This window comes from Typha latifolia, chromosome 4 (genome assembly GCF_019914945.1).
Source record: "Typha latifolia isolate L0001 chromosome 4, TyphaL0001v2, whole genome shotgun sequence".
NCBI classification, from domain to species: domain Eukaryota; kingdom Viridiplantae; phylum Streptophyta; class Magnoliopsida; order Poales; family Typhaceae; genus Typha; species Typha latifolia.
The window spans coordinates 4,038,974-4,058,630 of NC_133089.1; the positions used below are offsets into that span (position 1 = coordinate 4,038,974).

The 19,657-nt window shown below is 38.1% G+C and overlaps 3 protein-coding genes across 9 annotated transcripts; 2 read left to right on the plus strand and 1 right to left on the minus strand.

The window, feature by feature from the left end:
• The first annotated feature begins 21 nt into the window (after positions 1–21).
• Positions 22–4,083, plus strand: LOC140787510 (probable zinc metallopeptidase EGY3, chloroplastic). 2 transcript variants are annotated; one of them, XM_073136464.1, is made up of 6 exons: positions 22–648; positions 743–940; positions 1,704–1,928; positions 2,203–2,441; positions 2,539–2,693; positions 3,561–4,083. In XM_073136464.1, the coding sequence occupies exons 1-6, from the start codon at positions 70–72 to the stop codon at positions 3,914–3,916; spliced, it is 1,752 nt and encodes a 583-aa protein (XP_072992565.1). In that variant the 5' UTR covers positions 22–69; the 3' UTR covers positions 3,917–4,083. The 2 variants fall into 2 exon arrangements, with proteins under 2 accessions (XP_072992565.1, XP_072992566.1); XM_073136465.1 differs by lacking the exon at positions 1,704–1,928 and having other exon boundaries at positions 80–648.
• A 1,988-nt stretch (positions 4,084–6,071) lies between these two features.
• LOC140785934 (transcription factor bHLH76-like) lies at positions 6,072–9,862 on the plus strand. 6 transcript variants are annotated; one of them, XM_073134045.1, is made up of 11 exons: positions 6,072–6,383; positions 6,493–6,649; positions 7,678–7,874; positions 7,956–8,074; positions 8,162–8,401; positions 8,486–8,551; positions 8,637–8,705; positions 8,848–8,919; positions 9,011–9,187; positions 9,286–9,364; positions 9,455–9,862. In XM_073134045.1, the coding sequence occupies exons 3-11, from the start codon at positions 7,709–7,711 to the stop codon at positions 9,475–9,477; spliced, it is 1,011 nt and encodes a 336-aa protein (XP_072990146.1). In that variant the 5' UTR covers positions 6,072–6,383; positions 6,493–6,649; positions 7,678–7,708; the 3' UTR covers positions 9,478–9,862. The 6 variants fall into 6 exon arrangements, with proteins under 6 accessions (XP_072990146.1, XP_072990149.1, XP_072990144.1 ...); XM_073134048.1 differs by having other exon boundaries at positions 6,260–6,383; positions 8,180–8,401; XM_073134043.1 differs by having other exon boundaries at positions 6,260–6,383; positions 9,286–9,612.
• On the minus strand, positions 9,735–19,594 carry LOC140785932 (DEAD-box ATP-dependent RNA helicase 16). Its single transcript, XM_073134040.1, has 15 exons — positions 19,381–19,594; positions 19,037–19,201; positions 18,731–18,820; positions 18,473–18,601; positions 16,995–17,095; positions 16,690–16,804; positions 16,278–16,409; positions 15,634–15,699; positions 14,495–14,671; positions 13,762–13,857; positions 13,381–13,521; positions 12,157–12,239; positions 11,775–11,812; positions 11,462–11,679; positions 9,735–10,345 (listed from the first exon to the last, which is right to left on the minus strand). Exons 1-15 carry the CDS (start codon positions 19,531–19,533, stop codon positions 10,259–10,261), a joined length of 1,791 nt encoding a protein of 596 aa, XP_072990141.1. The 5' UTR covers positions 19,534–19,594; the 3' UTR covers positions 9,735–10,258.
• Positions 19,595–19,657: the final 63 nt, after the last annotated feature.

The window sequence follows — 19,657 nt, forward strand, 5'->3', positions numbered from 1 at the left end:
CACCAACGTTCGAGTTCCTCTGTCGCTATGTAAGATTTCTTGCACCTTCTCTACTCTTCTAGAATAATAATGAATTATGAATACAGATTACAAATCCCTCCCTCCGCCAATTCCCCTCCGCAGCTCTCACCTCTCCTACCAATGGCGTCGGCATCTCTTCTCTTCTCTTCCTCCTTTTGTTCTCTCAATCGAAATCCTAATCCCATCTCCTTCCGCTCCAAGATCCCATTTGGGAACCAGAGACCACGTTACCTCTCTCTCTCATCTGAGCTCCTGCGGAGAAGCCCCACGCAGTTCTCAGTTCAGGAGCAGGAGGAGAAGGCTGAGGTGAAAACGAAGGGGCGTGAAGGGATTGTGGAAGGAGGAGGAGGAGGAGAAGGCACGGATGAGAAGATCCAGGAGAAGCAGCAGGAGGTGGATTGGAAGGCGGACGAGGAATTCAAGAAGTTCATGGGAAATCCATCGATCGAGGCTGCGATCAAGCTCGAGAAGAAGAGAGCGGATCGAAAGCTAAAAGAACTTGATCGGGAGGTGGATGGTAATCCCATTACCGGGTTCTTCAGGAGCGTGATCAGGGATAGGTTGGCGAGGGAGAAGGAGAGGTTGGAGAAGGCGGAGGAGGCTTTTAAGGCGTTGGACCTCAACAAGGTGATTTGATTTATCGGAAAATTGGCACCTTTGTACTGTTCTGTTCTGATTTAAACCGCATTTTGAGATTTTTGGTATGGATCTTGTATTTTAGCTGAAGAGCTGTTTTGGGTACGATACATTCTTTGCTGTGGATGTCCGGAGATTCGGAGATGGGGGGATCTTTATTGGGAATTTGCGGAAACCCATAGAAGAAGTAACGCCAAAGTTGGAAAAGAAGCTCTCTGAGGCAGCAGGGCGCGAAGTGGTTCTTTGGTTCATAGAGGAGAAGAAAGATGACATAACAAAGCAGGTAAATGGTGTGATATGCTCATGATTTTGTCAGCTTTATATTTCTACACTTCAATAATAGCAAGGAGACGTACTTTAAAAGATGGACTGTCACGGGGTTATAAGTGTTATTAATTTCAGAATTTATTTAAATTTGAAATTATTAATTAAAGAAATTTGGAACTCAAAAGTTACGAGAATTTTAATGTATTTGTAATTATTTTATAATGGGCTAAATAAATTTAGGGGGTCATAATGTTCAGAGAAATTCGAAAACCTCAAACGCCTATACAGTATATATAACCCCCTTAGCCTGTGGAAAAAAAATAACAATAACAAAAACCTCAGCTTTTTCACTTCTCTCTTAGTTTTTTTTTTTTTCTTTTTTCTTCTATATATATATATATATATTATTTTGATTGGATTAGAAGAGTACAGTATGGTTCTTACAAAAATATTTTAATTTAAAAATAAAAACTAACAATAAGTACACTGTAATTTTCCCCACCCATCTAATTTTTTTTTCAAATAACTATCATGATCTTAAATTTTGCAAGTGGGATGGGAACAATTTCATTGCGAAAGTATATCAATAAATAGAAGATAAGCATATGAAACCATGTGCTGAAATAATTCTTCAGGAGAGTTTTATGTATGTCTACCATTTCAACCGTAGGCTACTTGATTGAATTATACCTGAGATCGTCTATATATAATTATATTTTTGGTAGATGTTTTTTCTTTTAACATTATATTGTTGCTGAAGACAAAACTTGTATACTTAGGTCTGCATGGTGCAACCAAAAGCAGAAATAGATCTTCAATTGGAGTCAACAACTCTGAGTACACCTTGGGGCTATGTGAGCGCCATTGTTTTATGTGTTGCAACTCTTGGGACGATAGCTCTGATGAGTGGCTTCTTTCTGAAACCTGATTCTACTTTCGATGATTATATATCTGATGTTCTTCCTCTATTTGGTGGCTTTCTAGCCATATTAGGTGTATCTGAGGTAAGAATTTATTTCTTGCCTTCGGCTCATCAAAGCATATTTGTCAGAATAATCATCTGCTAAATCTAGAGGAATCTTCTGCTTTCAATCCTATTGTGTTGAGTCCATCTTTATCTTACTTATGCACTACTACACTGATCTGAATTTAATTAGGATTTGGAAAATACATGTATGCTTGTAACTAAGTACTTGCGAGAGTTGACACATTTACTTGAATGGCACTGTAAAAGTTGTTTGCTTTTTTAGGTCTCTTTGATGTGCTTGATTTTGGCAGATTGCTACAAGGATAACAGCAGCTCGGCATGGTGTTAAGCTTAGCCCTTCATTTCTTGTTCCATCTAATTGGACTGGATGCTTAGGAGTGATGAATAACTACGAGTCACTATTACCTAACAAGAAAGCTCTTTTTGACATTCCTGTTGCCCGCACGGCCAGTGCATATTTGACATCAGTAGCACTTGCCATCTCTGCATTTGTGGTTGATGGCAGTTTCAATGGTGGTGATAATGCCCTGTAAGTCTTGTCTAACTCCAGGCAAATATATACCGATGAAGCTCCTAATCAATTGACAGTTTGCTTTATTTTAACTGTCTGGTATTGCCCTTTGCAGATTTATAAGGCCACAATTTTTCTATAATAATCCCCTTCTTTCTTTCATTCAACTGGTGATCGGACCTTATGCGGATGAGTTGGGAAATGTATTACCTAATGCAGTTGAAGGAGTAGGCATGCCCGTTGATCCTCTTGCTTTTGCTGGACTTCTAGGTGCCTTATTCGTTCTAACAGTAGATTATTTTGCACTTCTTTGGTTTGTTTGATAGACAGGAGCTGCAAAGTATAATGTCCAGTTAATTGGAATTGGCTACAATTTCCTTCTCTACCATTTACCTCCGTCCTTCTAGTAATTGGTTGCCATGAGCTCTTTTTAGATGGATCGTGATAAGTAAATGCTAGTATGTCATCAACAACCCGAACTGTAACTGCTGGAGTAGGAATCATGAAACCTTCATCTACTCTCACCGCTGAATCACATATATGCGCCTTTCTAATTCTACCGGCTTTCTTCTTAGTAGTGACAATCTGATGGTCCTTCCTCCTTGTTCCTGTTGCATAAATTTGGGAACCCGTACTGTTAACAAGCACCATTGGCTACCACAACTGATTATGTATGCTCATAGTAATTCCAATTTCCTTCTAGACCTCTCAATTTGTGCAGCTATATGTCCCCACTTTGGTATGCGTGCTCTTATGCTGCTCCCGTTTGTTGCTTCACATTGCTTCAGTATCTTGCATGCTCGGATTCCCTTGATATTAAGCATAACATAGTAGTTTTCTAGTGTATACGCTTATTCAGAAAGGGGAGGTGCTGGTTTTGTTATGTCCCAGGGAACTCTCAAGAAACTCAGCTTTGATATAAACTAAATGGGTTGCTTGTTTAAGATCTATTGATCGGTCTATGTGGTGCATATTAGTCTTTGATATTCAGCTTTGATATAAGCTAAATGGTTTTGTTATGTCCCAGTGAATTCTCAAGTCAATGTACTGGAATTTTCGGTTCTCGGATCTATTAATCGGTCTTTGTGGTGCATATTAGTCTTAACTTATCATGCTTTTGTGAATCATGTCAAGCAGGAATAGTTGTGACATCTTTGAACCTCCTACCTTGCGGAAGGCTCGAAGGAGGCCGTATAGCTCAGGCTCTTTTGGGAAGGAACACTGCTACCCTGCTCTCTTTCGGGACATCCCTGCTTCTAGGGATAGGTGGACTTAGCGGCAGCGTTCTTTGCTTGGCTTGGGGTTTGTTTGCTACATTCTTCCGAGGTGGGGAGGAAATACCTGCCAAGGATGAGATCACCCCACTGGGAAATGATAGATATGCGTTGGGCTTCCTCTTGGCCACTGTTTGCTTCCTCACTTTACTTCCTAATGGAGGTGGCACGTTCTCCAGCTCTTTTCTCAATCCACCATTCTTCAGAGGTGATCTCTGATACTGTTACCAAACTCTTACGTAAATATAATATGTATATTATCATGATCTGTATTATGAGCAAATGTATATAGAAATATGTATCATATTGAATAGACCAAGACAGAGAAATTCTCATCACAGTATTTCCCTAGTTGTGAATATATAGTGGGACTACTTCTCGTCAAAGCTACTATATTACTTTACTTGAACTTTGGCAATCTCTGAGACTAGCAAGTAGCAACAGCATTGGCCTGGTCAAAAGGATCATAAATATCTTCCGGTTCAACTTCAGATCAGTGTGAGACATGTCATCAGGGATGCAAATCTGGTGAGCCAACCTGGAAATAGTCTAGATTATGTGCTCTTCGCGTGCCAAGCAAAATACATCGACGAAATCTCTGATTGAAAGGGAACAAGTAACACTTACCATTACGGATATCATAAAATGACAAAAATCCACCTAGCCTTTGTATCTTATTGCACCACTTAGCTTTTGTATATTAATGCACTTGTTGTATTCGAACATCCTAGTAATTTTACAGAATTCCCGTGCATACTTTATAATGCAGTTTAGATTGTTGTATGCTATGACATGTTCAAACAGGTGGGGATGAAATTTCTAAAATTCTCATGATCTCATGGTATCAGAGCATCACATGTTCTGTGATCTTCATGATCTTCTCTCGCAGTCCGTGAGCATACATTTGATTTTCATCATTCCATCAACGGTTGTAACGCTTGTTTGGGAGCTGTTGTAGTACACTCGATGGAATGTAGGAGTAAATCATAACTTACATTTACTTGTGCCCAATTGAGTTTCATATAACCCAATCTCTAAGTAAGAATGTTATCTTATTGGTCTCTGCAACATCACCATACCTACACTATGTAGATTCATACCACAATGTCCATCAACTCGGCCACTAAACAGTCCTAGTGCAAATATTATCGACGCTACAATAACCACATTAATAAGTGTTGCAACTTGAAAGCTAGAAAACAAGAACCAAACTCACAAGTCTTTTACTACATTTGAGGATTCCTCTCATATTGTTGTATTATTTCCCATTATTATAATAATCTCATTCAACTATAATCTTTCCACGATTACTCTTCTCTTTCCTATTTAGTTTTCTTCACCAGGGTAGATATTTGATTGCATGTCTGCTTGGCGCTTGCCCTGATCTGGATTGGGTGCTTAGTCTGATCACGGACGCACAGATGATTGATTACCTCTTAAGTTCGCGTGCGACCATTTCATTAAACTATCCCAAGTTGGATCAATGTTGTTAGGTGAAACCTATCTTTCTTTTCTTCTGCTGCTCCTTTATTAGACCAAGTATCTGCCATGAGATATTATTTACCTTTAACTTTGCAGTGTCCTTCATCTACATGGATGTGGTTGGTATGAGCCACCATTAGCATGGGAGCGGATCCTCTGCAGAGTTTATACCCAGTACCTTTAACTGCAGGAAATTCCTGCAGTCAGAGGCTGCAGAGGATCCTCTCCTAAAAGCAAGAGAATTTCTTTTGATACTTATGAGAAGTACGGAGATTGTGAAGTCCAATAAAGGTAGCAACTTTGTGGGAATGCTTAATTGCTTGTGAGCACTGCACGAAAAGATTGCGTTGGGGGGAGGATGAGAAAGGGATTTATGTAGTTTGAAAGCAAATGCACTGTTTATTATTATCAGAGAGAACCTATCTATGTGCTCTTCTTAGTTGTTCTATAGATTCCCCATCATTGGAGCGAAAGACTTCCTTCCTTCTTCCTCGGTGGTGGGAATGAACCTCTACAGAGTGTAATAGTTAGTAATTGCACCAATATAAGACTTTAAATATGTAATTTTACAATGTATGGGCACTATCATAGACTCTATGGTGATTCAAACCCCATTAGTACAGAATCTAAGGTGCATAAACTGGCCCTTCCTTCGATAGTAATCAATGTTCTTTAAGACCTTGACAAAAGCTGGGAATATAAGTACATATCCTATCCTACGGCTTCATGCACACATAATGGATAGAAGGATGCCTTACAGTATGTCCTGTGATTATATTCCCACTCCAGGCTCCATCTATCTACTCCATCTCACAACTGTAAAGGACAAGGTGGTAAAAAGATTGCAAGATTCCTCATGTTTTGGTAATATGAGAGAGAGAGAGAGAGAGATGTTGGTGGGCTGGTCAGTTATAAAAATGAGTGCAGAAATAGTAGGCAGTGTGTCAGTAAAAGATCTCTGCATCAAAGCTTGGTGTGGAAGAGAAGCACCTTCTCTCCCATAAAGCAATTTAAGATAACTGGGTGACATAATAGGATAAGAGTGCTCACTGTTTACTGACCACAAGTAACCTTGCATGCCTTCGATTAAATTACCTTGCTTGCACTTGGGCTTTTGGAGAAACATATTTTACAGAGAGCAGTTGGGAGTGGTTAACCACTCCTCACAGAGACAGAGAAGAAAAAGAAGTATTTCCCCTCTCTGGCAAGTAACAAGCACCACTTCTCTCTCTTCCAATTTACTTGTTTCTGATCTTTTCAACCATAAATATTCTAACCTCTTTCTTCCTATATGTTTCTTTCAACCAAGATAGATTCAAATTTGGTGGTTCTCTAGTGCACATTTTGGAAGACTTGCTTTGAATTTTAATAACTGGCCATCACTCGACCGCAAGATTTCACATCTGCTGGGTTTTAGGTTAATTTGATTTATCCAAGTTTGCCATAGTTCCAATTGGACGGTGTTAGCAGGTGGGTTTTCTTTCTCTTCTTGTTTGAACTGTAATTCAGACTATATTCTCCAATTTCCTCAAATTACAGTAGCATTTGGTGCTTCGAAGGTTTCATGTGATGCCACATTCAAGTGATTTTCAAAGTGTTTCTGTTTGCAGCCTCTTCGCTTTTCTTTTTGCAGGACCGAGACTTCTGGCATTTTCTCTGTTAGACTCATTACACTTACTCAGTAATGCCCGTTTATGTAGGACATCAAAGCCGCTTTGATACTTCACAAAATTTTCTTTTGACCCCATTCTGGGCAATATTCAAAGTGTTAATATCCTTCTTTTGGTTATTGGAAAGTTTCAAATATTATGCCTTTTACCCTTTAATAGACTCTAGGTTAGTTGGCCCCACTTCCTTTGTTCAAATTTAAGCAGGGATTAGATTCCTTTAGAATTTCTGCCTTGCTGGAAAATTTCAAAGGGGCCTTCAGCTGGCTGGAATTCATCTTCTGTTGTAGTGGTGTGTGTTGCATTTCCCTCTTTATGATCATCTGTCTTGTTTCCCTGTTAGTTTCTGATGAAATCTGCTTGTTTCATGGAGATTGCTGCATAGCAGAAGCCTGATTGCTTTTCCCACCACTTTACTCTGAAGGACTACTAGTATGTAGAGTTGCTTAATGATAGGGCTTATGCCTTCCTTCCTTGTCTCCTTTATCCTCTGGTGAATGCTTCGCTTTCTTTTGCCTGCGAGGATATCTTTTGTGTAGAATAGACTTGATCCAAAGTTCCCAAAGTCATCCAGCTGGTACATAGTAAATAGCATGCCTTGACAAGGGATTCCTTTTCCTTCTCTTGTCTCTAGGATTCTTCTCGGAGAAACTACTTTTACTTTTCTACTTCTCGATGCAAGGCTGCCAAATTTAGATGTTCCTTGTCGAGTCTTGCAAGAATTTTATCAATCAAATTCAAATAATCTCTTTTGCTAAAGATGCTAAGAGCACAAGTTCCCTTATGGTTGTCTCTGTGGATAATGTGATTGTATGCTTCATGTTTGAGCAGGAAAAAGAGGAACTTCTCCAAATAATTGAGGATGCATTCGGCTCATCAAGCTGATCAGATTAATGTGCAATGCTTAGACACTGAATGGAACTCTCTTGTTTCAGTCGGTCGGAAACTTAATTTTGATTACCAAACTGGTTTTCCTTCTTACGGTGTTGGCGTAGAACAAAGACAGGAATTTTATAGGTCCACTGATGGTAAGTAGGCCTCTATCCTTAGGCAATGAAAAGTTTTTAAGCTACTGTGGTTCGTTTATCTAAGAAACCACTCCGTTACAGGTACACTATCTCCTTCAAATTATAAGCTCAGTATGGACAAAGATCTCGACGAAAGGGAAAGAAAAGCTATCAGTGTAAGTGGTGCAAGGCAGACTCATTTGTTACAGAGTAGGATGCAAGTAAGATCTTCTTTCGATTCCTTTCGATCCTCATCTATACCGATACATGTAAAATTGGCAATCAATACTTTGTGTTCCTCTTATTAGAACGCTGCTGATGAACAGCAAAAGGTTGTCTCACCTGAGCCTATGAAAAACTTAGTGGAGAAAGATGACAAGAAACAAAAGAGTGAGCTGGACAAGAGTGCGAGTGGCATTGCACAGAAATCACCGACCGCAAAGCAAGTTAGGCAACACCACACAGGTAGTGATGCTCCTAAAGAAGATTGCATCCATGTCCGGGCAAAGCGTGGCCATGCCACCAATAGCCACAGCCTTGCAGAAAGAGTAAAATTCACTGCTACGTAGATCTATGCTTTCTTCCTGCTCTGTCCTTTTTATCTTTATATGCTTACTTCCAATTACTTGCAGGTGAGAAGAGAAAAGATCAGCGAAAGAATGAGGCTTCTTCAAGAACTTGTTCCAGGATGCAGTAAGGTAGTTTTTCACATGTTGTATTTGCACTCGATAGGTATCCTTCTCTTACAATCTGATTTGTGACAATTTGTTCATCATCTCACAGATAACCGGTAAGGCTGTGATGCTTGATGAAATTATCAACTACGTGCAATCACTGCAACGGCAGGTTGAGGTATTCTCATCGATTAGACTTTAGTTCAGAATAAATGCTAGATTATATCAGTTGTGTGAAGTAGGAAGAAACAACATATTTCATAAATTAACTAAGTTCCAAGGCGTTGATGGTTCCTTTTGTGCCTCCGTCGAAATTGCAGTTCTTATCAATGAAGCTTGCAGCCGTCAGTCCAGAGGTCAACATTGATCTTGAACAGATCCTCTCTAAGGACGTAAGATCACAATCTAGATGAAAATCTCTAACTTGTAATTCCGTTAGTGTTTCTCTTTAAATTTGTAGTACTAAGTTTCTCTGGTTTATAGATCGTTCTATCACGAGTAGTAGTACCTCCTGCTCTTCTTCGATCTGAACCGGAAACAAGCAACATTCATGCTCAACTGTACAGATCACTGCCACCGGGAATTGTGCAACCAGAGATGTTGTGTAGCATCTCCAATCCGCAGGATATGTTGCAGACTCATATCTCCGCTGTGACTCCGGTAATACGAACTACTCTTTAAACCCATTCTAATTCTTTTGGGTTTCTTTCCTGTGAAGCTTTCGTGATGCTGAGTGAAGTTTAAACGTTTCTAAACAGACACCTGGTATGTGGGATAGTGAACTACAAAATCTAATGCATATGGGTTTAATCCCTCAAAGCTGCATTGAGAATGCTGGTATAGACCAATCCTTTGGGATTACATAATGTTCTTGTGGACATATATGATCAACATTTGATCTCATGAGTGGCTATTTGGACGCTGCAGGTTCCATGAAGGTGGAAGAGTAACCAGTCCTATGGACACCATTGTATAGGTTCATAGGCCTGGCCATTTATCTTCAACTTTTTAGAAGATAGTATGACAGGATAAACTGATGGCATCGTATTTCTTGTATGGAAATATGGGAAAACTTAGTGAGTTCATTTCTTTTGCACAAGAATGTATGTGGGCGTGTCTTAACTAGGATTTATACCTTCATCTAGATGTGTGTATTAGAAGGAAAACTAGTAGTTGTGAAGGCCAAATGGAAGGAGTGACAGGAACATTGCTCTCTCAGAAGTTAGTAAGAGTTGATACATTTATATTCTGAGTGACAATATTTGATACCAAAAACAAATATTCAGGAATATTCCCAAGAATGTAAGCTCTCGATAACTCGTGTTACATATGATACATACTGTTTCCAAAGACATGTAAACAACCTCTGGACTGTGATAATATATCAACTGTGAACTGAATATAAATTCTCTAATATAAAAGATGAAAGATGCCGGCCCAATGCGTTTCTCCAATGCACAGCAGCATACCAGAGCATGATGCTCCCCCCCAGCAATTCTGGGCCTGAGGAGTAAGATATGCACCACCTTGCCATAACTATAGGGTTGCTATAGATTGAAAGTTGAAACTGAATGTCGCCAATGAGGTACATGGGTTAAATCTATCAGACGGGTCACCAAGTGACTTCCTCTACTTTGCTATATGAGAAGTTCAGTAAACAGCTTAAAAACTGGAGAGATCAAAACCATAATCCACTTTTCACCAACTCCAAAGGAAACCTTAAAGAGAACATCACAATGCATCTTTTGCTTTCTTTTTATGTCTATCAATTTTCCCATTATTATCCCTTCTTTTCTCTCCCCTGCGCGACTTTGTGCCCTGCGATAAATGAACCAAATCAGGTTTACAGAACAAAATGTTACACGATACATGAACATTCGTACAACATGAATAGCTAAGGGCACATACAAGCATTTGTGAATGCGAACTCACACAGTCACAGGCGGACATTTTATGTGAATACCCGTCTGCTTAAATAAAACAACTAGAATAGGTCCTATTATATGCAGAAGAAGAATTGCACCACTGTTGTATTCCAGGTCAAAACAAAATAAGCTAAATGATAGGATGATATATCTTACACTATAGAAAATTTAAGAATTATCTCAAAGAGGAAACAACCAACCAAGAGCAAACTCCTGTGTTATAAATTATAGTAGAGACTCCATGTAAAGTGGAGATCCTAGTTTGAACAAGGGGTGGACATGGGGCCAGATCGGGTCAGGTTCAGGCCAAGAATATTGTGGCCTACTTTGGGCCCAAGCCTAGCCTGCACTCAACTTAATAGCCCTTTTGGCCAGCCGGATTTTATTTTGGAGGCCCTGAGGCCCTAACTCGGCCATTGAGCTTAGAGATTTCTGGTCTGCGGGCCAAGTTTGAGCCCGAAGTTGTTGGCCTGATACTAAATATGCTTCTAAGGCTTAAAGAAAAATGAATATGGTCATCATGATTCACAAGAGCTATCAGTCTATCTTGAGAACATGATTAAAACACATCAATTAATCGATGATGGAAGGTAAATAAGAAAAGATAAATGTGAAAAAATAAAATATAGAAAATGTCAAGTCTATCTTGGAAAGGAAAAAAATTCGTGTCGAGCCAAGACAGGAGAGGCTAAGCCCGATCCCGACCAAATTAGCCTCTAGTCGAGCTCAGGTCAGGCCTAATTCAGGCGTAAGCTGGGTTATGGCCCAAACATTTTGGGCAAGCCTCGAGCGGGCTTCGGGCTATCAGGCCACATGAGCAGCCCTAGTTTGAACCAATGCTAACCCATTCTCAGGGCATGCAAAAATAATTTAGAATAGACTAAATCAGCAATTAATAAGTAAAGTCTATACATGTTCAGAAGACTGCCTAGCATCCGGAGAACCCACACTATGCTTTTCAAAAAGAAGAATATATAGATTATCCTGTTCATGGATTGGCCAGACTTACCTCAGCAGAGAAAGTCTTGAGGGGATCACTACTTCTGCCAAATCCTCTCTTGAGTCCAGTGCGCCTTTTCCTAGCGGTATTCAATCCCATTGCAGCTCTAGAAAGCTTGACAATCTTACTTGCTTCTTGTGTAGTAGGATCAAGAAGATATTCAGGTATTTCACGCAGGTGGGTGGGAGGAGCCTTCTTGCTCAATAACTTGTCATGCTTGAGTAAATCTAGCCAGACATATCAAAACTAAATACTCGGAACAAATATTATGAGAGAATGGGTTAGGAAAGTAAAGAACATCATAATGTGAAGATTCAATTACCTAAGTCTCTTGGATTTTCTTCAAAGTGAGCCTTCAACCTACAGAAAAACAAAAAGGAATTATTATGAATTAGGAAGGTAAAGAACATAAAAGCCAAGTCAGCAAGAAAACTGCTAAGCACTATTGCGTCAACAAGAAGAATGTAGCAGAAAATCCAAGCTTAAAGGACAACATTTCATATTGAGAGAAAAAGAAAACCCCAGCAACAAGGATAGAGCAGTTGTTTCCAGCTGCAGAATTGTGGGAACTTTTAAATTACTATATTCGAAGAATAGATATCATACTATTGCATTGTTTTTATCAATCTTTCCCCTTATTACAGGTGTTTCTATTATCTGCTGAAGGTTGCATATCAGAATCAACATGCAACTATTCCACTTACTTTTCTGAATTTAGCATTTCATTTTTTAGATCTTGACGACGTGCTTCTTGAACATCACGACTTGTTACACTCCTAGCAACATCCTGTAAACCATCAACTCATCATTTAAATTATCCACTGAGGGTTAGAGAATTGTAGTCTAGAAAATTCACTACTTTATTCTAACAAGAGTGGAATACAAAACCTAAGTTTACTGGAGGAAAATGGTAAAAGGACATGACGAAGAAATAAACAAATGCACCACTGATTCTAAAATGCAAATTCATAGGGTTAGCAGTTTCACATGCTAAATAGGAGTAAAAATGAATCAGGTATCAAATATCAATCATATTTTTCATTCTAAAGAAATGTACCAGATTTTTGCAATGCTCCTATGTTGTGATTTTTTTTCAAACATAAATGTGTATGTATATAAAGAGATGCTGAACTTTGTACCAATATTTGTTTGCATGGATGCAGATACAAATTGATATCGTCAACATCTATAACTTAAACAGAATTAGAAGACTAGAGTTACTCAATGGATAACATGTTGAGGACGTAACATAGAACAACTAAATCAGGATTCCAAGAGAAAAGAGGGTGATAGATTCCTTTGAGCTACTATTTTCTTAATTTATGAAAGAACAAACTGATTGAATTTCAGATGAAGACCCAATTCATAGATTTATTACACAACGGGTATAGTAGTACAATTACATACTGTCAAATTGGCTGTGGACCTTGGGGTAGCTGGTTTTGATACAATTACACCCATTCCTATGTTCTCATCCACTTTATATACACACCTATAATTATATCCAGCTAAACTTGAATAAAATAGCTGGTTTGATCCATTTAAGATTATTCTTATTCGACCCCTACTGCACAATATACTACTACCTTGTGAGCAAGTGTTGCAACTGTGCTAGCATGTCAATATAGATACACGTATTACCCTGAAAAGGTTTAAATCTATGCAAAAAGAGGCTTCCAGGCTCATGCACAGGTATACAAATTATCCATGAAGATATCTAAAGACAAAATGGATATTCAAAGGCATACTCGTAGTACTTATGGTAATGGTGTAAGGTCTAAAGTGGTCCTATCGTATTGAAACCAAAACATATGCTCACAAATAAAGTGGTGAAGATGTCAAGACACTGATATTTTCCTTCAGCACTCATATTAAGAGTGAAGCAGCAATTTCGTACATTAACTTCTGAATAAAACTGACTGAATTACCTCAGATCTGTACCGCAGTGATTCAACGGCATTAGTTGTAAGTAGAGGGAAGGGTGCAATGTATCCGGACGAGTCTTTGTTTTCATTTTCCCCCAACATAAGTTTGATTTCTTCAAAAATTTCCATCTCCTCTGGCAAAACCTGTTAGAAATTTAGTACCAAAATTAAGGAAAAAGAAACAGAACAAAGCTATAACTGGAAAAACATTTACCAGCCTTGTGCATGTAAATAGCAAAAGTAAAGACAAAATAGTTAGTTGGAACCAGCAATGCACGATGATTGCATCGTCACATGGAAGAATATCTATATTACATATATTCTGAATGGAAGCATCTATCATGATTATTTGTAGTTTGCAACACGTAAAACAAAGAAACTTACAAGAGACACAGAGGCACCAGTCTTATGGGCTCTTCCGGTACGCCCAATTCTGTGGACATATCCAGCAGGGGTCTGTGGCATGTCAAAATTAACTACCTGAAAACATAAGAAAAGAACATGTTCATCTCTGTGAATATATTCAAGATCGAGCCATTCCTGTTCCCCCAAAAAAAATGTAGCAGAAACTAAAAACCAACAGGTCCCCAAGTGTGACTATGATATCTACCTAGCAAGCCAGCATTCTTGAAAGCAGGTGATAAGCAGACTGAAATGTGAAAGAAATTTGCAATTCTAGCATGTAGCGAGCGCTCAAACTTCCTGATATGAGGATTGATAATTACAACATCATATTGTGGGGTGCTGGCTTATCTCTTCAGAAAACTTGACCCCATATGGTTCACAGATATAGATTTGCCATAATCATAATTACTGTCCTGAGTCATGACTGTAATGAAGTTCAACTAATTTTGTGCTTGGGAAAATCAAATTCTAAAAGAACTCCCCTATATTTATGCGCCATAATCTAAGAATAGTTTCATTTCACCGAGGTTCATAATCAGACATCTATCAAGAAGTCAACGAAAACTCTTATATGGATGTCTTCTACCATAGAAACTATTAAGCACGAGAATCAGGGCAATTATAATTCATAATCAAGTAATTGCAATATGATAAAATTCCAAGTTCTTTAACTGAGATAATATCATTCTTAAATAACAAAGCATTAATGTACCGTGAAGACATTTTTGAAGTCTATTCCTCTCACAACCCCAAATTCTGCATCGATATTTTGATGGGACTGCTTTTTAGAATTTCTCGACTGTGCTTGAGTTTCCTTACTTGTTTTCTCCTTGTCTTTTGTCTGGTTGTCAGTTGCTATTAGATAATCAAACAACCCTGCATTGAATTCCTAACAAAACCAGGTGTTGAGATATAGATTTAAAAAAATGTATATATTTCTCACTGTCTGTCAAAAATTCAAAATTAGTCTGAAAATAAACTAGGTTGCAAAATAGAGATGCCAACGATATTTATTTACAAAAAAGAAATGAGGGAAATAGTATATCATATTTTGGAATATAAAAGAAATTCAGCCACAGGCTGCCCATACGGGAGTTGTTTAAAAAACTAGAAACACAATAAACTTCACTTTACATTATCAACAACAAATCACAATAGCCCGTTGTCTAACATGATACTTTTAGTATCAACTTAAGAATAGGTCAAGATATAGGAATTAGGAAAACTGAACACAAAATTCCAGGAGCCAAATCAACAACTCAGAAGGGAGAAGGCCTCCATAGACAAATTACCTCCTTTCAGAGAAAATCGAAGAAGATGGAGGACCAATAAAGCTTCCAAATCAAGCTAAACCAGGCCTCTCTACTACTTTAAGCACAGGATCAATTAATTAATGCTGCTTGAAACTTGTTAAGTTGAGCATGTAAAATAAAATACAATGAGGGCCTACATATCTCACCCTTCCATGAAATAGTTGTATGAAACAGTTGAGCACAAGCTAGCCGAAACTCAGCCTACTAGCTACCAATGATCTCAGGGATCCAAGACTTAGCCAGCTTATGGTTAGATTCTCAGGGTCTTAACTTCTCAGTTTGTCTCTGAATTAGTGTGTCATCTGTTTGAGTTTTAATAGCTTAGCAAGGAAATCTAATAGGAAATTTTAGCAGGTCTACAAGTCTAATGTTTAATCATATTGAAGCATGGCCAAGAACAAAAGAGTTCACCTTCAATTTTGCTGAAATATACTTGGAATAAAGGATATTTAAAGCACTTTGAAGTTTGACCCACCAGAAGACCAAAAAAATAAAATAAAAAAGATATCTGCTAGTGATAGGAGTTGAAGAAATCTACCTCGAGAATATGAAGTCGTGAATTCTGTGGCAATTCAGCATTCAGTACTGCAGATCTTATTCCGAACTGCAACATGACGATACTTATTTAGTACATATAATTTTTCATAGTGTACAACTAAAGTAGCAAGTAAAAAAGGCATACAGAATGCACTAAGATATTAAGTCCATCAAATTTCACCCATGCTGAATTTTCTTCTAACCACATATATCATGGTGTTAATTGTGCAAAACAAGATGTGTTCAAATGCATCACTATGTCTTTTCAGCATAGCATCCCTAATAACAGTGGTACAAGGGTGAAGAGTCAAGGATAAGAATGACGGGTACAATAGATTATATAAAATGCAATTCTAAAATAGTCATCCAAGTAAAAAAGTAAGATCTGAATACAGAAAAAACTACCATTCACAGTTGACCATGTGATTACAGATCAAATATAAGCATTACTAAGGAAATTAGTTATTGTCCTGACTCAGAACCATAAAACTGTCCATGATGGTGGAAGGCCTTGTGAGGCGGGCATTGGATAGTCTAGTGCATTCTGGCACAGCCAGCTGTGTAGGGGCCTCAAAGATTACATACCATCACTAAATATACATACTTGAATACAAATATACAAGAAGCTCATTGATACAATTGTACCTTCTCCAGGAACAGCCTTAATCTGAACGCCATGTCAATTGAGTTGACAAATATTAGAACTTTTTTTTGAACAAGCTCCAACTTTAAGAGAGAAAGCATGTAGAGTAACTTATCATGAGCGCCGCAGGAGATCTAGTAAAAAGAAAGATAATTAGAAAACTTTGAATCAGAACTTGCACGTTTAATATGCAACAAAGGAATGCACGATACTATCTACGCAAATAAGAATCAAAATAAAATTTTACCTCTAGATTAAACAATAAGGTTCACTAATAATGCTCTAACACAAACAGCATAAGCCAGATGATCAAAGTTCAGTACAAAAAAAAAGAGTACATGAAAGCAAGCTTAACATTTGTGCATGAAAACTTGGTCATCCATGATAAAGAAATAGCATAGGGAAGGACATTACCAAAAATTGTTGGACATTTTTGGGAATAATGTCATCTTTAGAGTGACCTTCTTCTGACAGAGTCAAGGTAGTGGGATTGTGTAGAAAAAGCTTCTTCAATTTCTCAACATTGGAACTGAGACACAGAGAAACTGTCATTGTAGGGAAGAAGAAAACAGTGAACATGAAAGTTACATGTTCTAGAGAGGGACAATAGACTTTGAAGATTTCAATTAGTGTTACCTATGTGATAATAAAAAACTAATTCATATGGATCTGTATCAGTTCAACAGCATATTCCTTCATTCTAGAATGAAATGTTTTACCTTGAGGTTGCAGACATTAGAATGCTTTGACAGCTCCGCGGGATATGGGGTATAAAAGCTTTCAAGTCATCCTCGTAGCCATATGACATAAGAAGGTCAGCCTGTAAATTAAGCAAGAGCAAATTAGCACCTTCTTCAAAATGAACACGTAAACAATAACTAGTAAGCAGTAACAACCAGAAGAACATGGAAGTATAAATTTCCTTTCATAGAAACAACCTACAGCTGTTTAACAAATCAAAATTCCTTAGTCTACCAGCTACTCATGTGTGATGAGTAAAAACTAAAAGAAAATTCCTGCATAAATATAAGAGACCAAAATAATAACGTCTGATTGAAGTCGAAACAGGAACTTCTTCAGACAAAATCAAATTAGGCGCTCATATATCCCCTCATATATGCATTTGTGATTGCTTAACACACTGGAGACTGCACACATCTTCTATGTAGTTTGTCCAAAAAGTAAGGTACAAAGCAACAAGCCTATATGTGGGTTAACAATAAAATATATATCTTAGCTATCTAAATACTTATAAGAAGATAGCATATGGAAATTTGAAATTACTTTCTAATTATTTATCATTCTACAGCTAGTACGGTTGCTTCATTAGTTCACTTGAAACACAAATAGGACCTTTGTTAAGTTAAAACAAGATAAATAGATCAGTATTCTCCTTTTTTTCTTCTTGAATTTTATAGTTTCTATGTTGTTAGATATTGTTACATATCTAATAACTTTGTTTGCATATGCACTCACCTACAACCCATGTACTATGTGGTGCTTTTCCTGCCAACATATTGCCCTCACCTATTGGAATGTTGCTTGTCATCAAACTTCACCCATGAGGATTTCTACAATGCATCATTTTATCCTTGCATCTAGTATTCTAATGGATGAGGCTCCATCAACGCAGGGTCTAGCAAGGTAATGCATGTGTTGTCTTACCCATTATTTGGGGAGACTGTTTTCCTCTTCTAACTAGCACCACAACGGCACATAGGACAAACAAAGGACAAGTGATATGAGAGGTGCCTGAGGGTCTTTTAGAACAATATGAGCTTTTCGAATCACTACAACAGAGCATGTGATATCCTATGGTGAAAGGTTTCTTCAAGTGCCTAGTATGACTAATTCTTATCCAAAGTCCAAGAGAAAGCCAGCTCTGAATAAGTAATTCCAGAAATCATTTTACTCTTAGGCTTTCAGTAGTTGCATAGTGCAAAAGCACTTTTGGCTTCCATGATGAAGGAATAAGAATCAGCCTAAGATAATTTTAGTTAAGTTTGTACAGGAAATTAGATTATTAGCTGAAAATTGCTCAGGATAACCACTAACTGTCATACTACACATTCTAATAACTAACATATAGTGTATGCTCATTCAAAATCAAATCTTTCATATTTGAGATATAGATATTAAATAATTTTAGAAATCTGTAACAAAAATCATTATGAGGATTAAAAAAAATAAATCACACCTCATCAAGAATCAGCATTGAGAGAGATTTCTTGATAGATGGCGCTTGAAGGACTCCTTTTGATATGCATGTTGAAATGCAAGCTGGAGTAGTAACCACAATATTAGGGGGTCCCGACAAAGCAACACCCTGAATAGCAAAAGATCCAAGAGGCTAAGAACAACATAAGGTCTAATACAAATCAAGTGAGTTCAACATATACAGAAATGTGGTCAAGAAATCCACTAGTAAAACTCTCGTACTGACACAAAGACGCACCATATCCCGAACTGGCATGTTGGCCGTCAATTGCGTGATCTTCAACCTCTCTGTACAGAACTCCAGGAGAGACGAAACCTCAGAATACACCTACGAGGAACAAGCAAGGTAAATTTTAAAATAAAGGTAGAAAACATAAAAGGACTTGTTTACTCATTCCAAACGATACCGACTCCAAGAACCATAATTTACTATTCATATAACATATATAGAGAATTTTGTTTACTTATCCCAAAAAGAGAGAATCTAACAAGAGAAATAGCATCAGAGTACACTGCACACGCGTAGAATTGCAACTGACCGCACCTGTTGACATAACTCACGAGTTGGCACAAGAATGAATGCATTGGGAGCAGCTTTTCTCAATCTCTTCTCAGATGACAGCTTCAATAGTTGGTGCAGCAAGGGAAGAAGGTAGGCAAAGGTCTTCCCAGAGCCCGTCTTGGCCCGCGCAACCACATCTTTACCTTCCTAGTTCACAAATTAGACAACCTCATATAACACCCAAAGAGTCCCCAAAAATAAAACTCTTTTTTCCTCAAAATCCATCAGGGGAAAAAACCGATTTCCTAGAAAACCATTATTTACACAGAAGAAAAAGAAGCAATAAGATAACACCAAAGAAATCAAAAAGGTAGTTGGACACTGACCAGAACTAAGGGGATGGCCTCGCGCTGGATCGGGGTGGGTGCGGTGATGCCCTTCTTCCTCAAAGCTCTGGTCAATTGCTCGTCAAGGCCCAGATTCTCGAAGTTTATCTCCTCCCCCTCCATTTGCTCGACCTCTTCTACCTTCTCTCCCATGGCCGTGGTATGCGATGGTTTATAGGTTTCACTTCTCCTGTTAGGGTTTAAGGAGGAGAGTGAAACAAAATAATAATGGGTTTCCGATAACTATATCGGATCCCACTTAGTAAATCCAAATATG